The following is a 2,346-nucleotide window of genomic DNA, read 5'->3' as shown; positions in this document are numbered from 1 at the left end:
AGCAGGTGAGGGCATGTCACACCTGTGTCCTTCTCGGAGGAGTCTGTTTCTTATGGATGCTTGTGCTCTGAACCAATGTCTTTCTCCTGCTAAGTATGCAAATAAAATTGTCTGCCCAGCAACAGCTACTGCACCAGTTCTGCCCCACGCAGCTGCAGAACTCGCAGTGATTTATTTACTGCTGTCTGTCTAGAATGCATTGTTTAACCCACAAAGCATTAAAGCTCTAGCACTTGGAATTCTTAGCAATTTTAAAAGGTCTTTGATGGATAACATTCATTGACATGCACATACCCAATACGTAGCACATCAACTAAATTTACTTTACATTGTGTTCTCACGTGCATTTTTCTAAGTCAAGGACTTTTGAATTACCAATGTCTAATTGCAGGACAGAGTTGTTAAGGATATGTTGGATGGTAATTGTATAACACAATTAAATGTGCAGTACCTGATGGTAAGCGATGGCTGGAGAAAATTCTTTTGAGTCTTATTCCAGCTTCTAGGACTGATAGAGACATGACAAGGAGACAGAAAAAGTTACTGCTCTTATAAAGCAAATGAAAATGGCAGAATTAAATCTAGTTGAAAAGTGTATCTTTGTGATAAAAAGGTGCTTACAAATAAAAGCAGTTAGCCAAGGGGGTATCCAATGAAATCTAAAACTTCCCAACACACGGTACAGAGATTTTTCTTGTTTGTATGTTTCAGCACATTTTTTCCTAACGCAAACAGATGCATTATGTCTGAGCTTATATTAGCATGGGTCCCCATCTTCCACTTTTGTATACAGTTTTTGAATGACATACAGCTGTTGGTCCAACAGCAGGGTCAGAAGCGGTGATTCAAAGCTATATGGCAACTATGCACAGTTTTCTGCTGAGTACTGTACTTCTACTACATAGAGATATGCTCTCTCTATTATCAACACCCTGTCAAAAGACTGATGATACTGCATGGCTTCCCAAACAGTTTGCCATATGGCCAGGCTCTGTCACGAAGATACTGGTTTGATTTTGGCTAAACTCTCTCTCTTTTTGACAGGTTGCCTGCTATACGCCAAGCACTGATCAGTGGACAAATGTATGTCCACTTCCTGCAGGACATGGAGAGCCAGGTATTGCAGTGTTAGACAACAGGATCTATGTCTTGGGAGGCAGATCCCACAACAGAGGGATCCGCATGGACTATGTCCACATTTACGATGCAGAGAGAGACTGTTGGGAGGAAGGACCCCAGCTGGAGGATGATATTTCTGGCATGGCTGCCTGTGTCCTCACTTTGCCCAGGGCTATTTTAATGGAAACAGAAAAATGGTTCTCAGAATGGCATGCAGACCGCATGAAGTATCACCTTGACTTTCCGTCGGAAGTTATGAGCGTATCAGACTGGGAGGAATTTGATAATTCAAGTGAAGATTAGGAACTTTAATATTTATTTTTTTGCTCGTGGATGAGGAAATTAAGGCTTGGAGAAAATACTTACAGATTTTATATGTCTTTCTTATATACATAAATCAATATTTAAAAGTTTGAAAAATAAGTGTTCTGCCCAGAATGCCATTCACAGTCAATATCTGCCCATCTGCAAGTGTTCTGCACAAAATGCCACGTACAGTCAGTATCTGCCCACCTGCCAGAAAGCAGCGTTTTTAAAGTTACCACAGAACTGCCATTTTCCCCCAGATAAAGTATAGAGGTTCTTTTGCTTTGAGGGAGGCTTTTCTCAGCCTTCAGCATGGACAGAAAAAACAGCACAGAAGGCTCAGCTTGACTAGCTTCTTTCCTTACAGCTTTTAGCTTGAAACAGCTTTTTGAGATTTTTTTTCCCTTTCTTTTTGGTAATAAAACTTCCTAACCAGCTTAACACAGGAAGGCAACACCTAGCGTCTCCCTCCTGCGCCAGGTGTCAGACAGCTTGATTGGTTTTTCAGCAAGTTGAACATACAGAAACAGGAAACGTAGCAAGAAAGTCTGAACCTTCATCTCATCTGGGCATGCAGCCATCTTTGTAACTGGGTTAGAGTCTGTGAACTGACACCCTCTCCTGAACTCCTGTACTGCAAGTTCTGTCAGCACAGTGGAAAGAAGATAACTCTAAAAAGCTCTCTGTACAGAGTATGGCAATCTCATCGGTCAACTGTCAGATGCATTTGTTCACAAGCATAAATTAATAAATCCTTGTCAGAACTTTTTTCTTTTTAATTTCTGTCTGAGTTTTATTAATCGTGATGTGGAGTCTGAAAGTTAGTGAGCTTAATTAGATCCTGTGGTACTACATGAGCATCAGTGAAGTTACACCAGCTTGGGAGATGGGCAATTTTTTTCATTCTTTTATTGTATGCTT

General features: G+C 40.8%; 1 protein-coding gene across 1 annotated transcript in view; it reads left to right on the top strand.

Moving 5' to 3' along the window:
- KLHL22 (kelch-like family member 22) overlaps positions 1-1,422 on the top strand; it is a 6,774-nt gene extending 5,352 nt beyond the window's left edge. The window contains exon 6 of the mRNA XM_010132974.1: positions 1,040-1,422. Coding sequence (XP_010131276.1) covers positions 1,040-1,422 — 383 coding nt within the window. The remainder of the gene's footprint in view (positions 1-1,039) is intronic.
- The last annotated feature ends 924 nt before the right edge of the window (positions 1,423-2,346 follow it).

This window comes from Buceros rhinoceros, unplaced genomic scaffold (assembly GCF_000710305.1).
Source record: "Buceros rhinoceros silvestris isolate BGI_N320 unplaced genomic scaffold, ASM71030v1 scaffold21213, whole genome shotgun sequence".
NCBI classification, from domain to species: domain Eukaryota; kingdom Metazoa; phylum Chordata; class Aves; order Bucerotiformes; family Bucerotidae; genus Buceros; species Buceros rhinoceros.
Note: the sequence above shows the minus strand (reverse complement) of the source record. Positions and strands in the feature narration are given on the sequence as shown.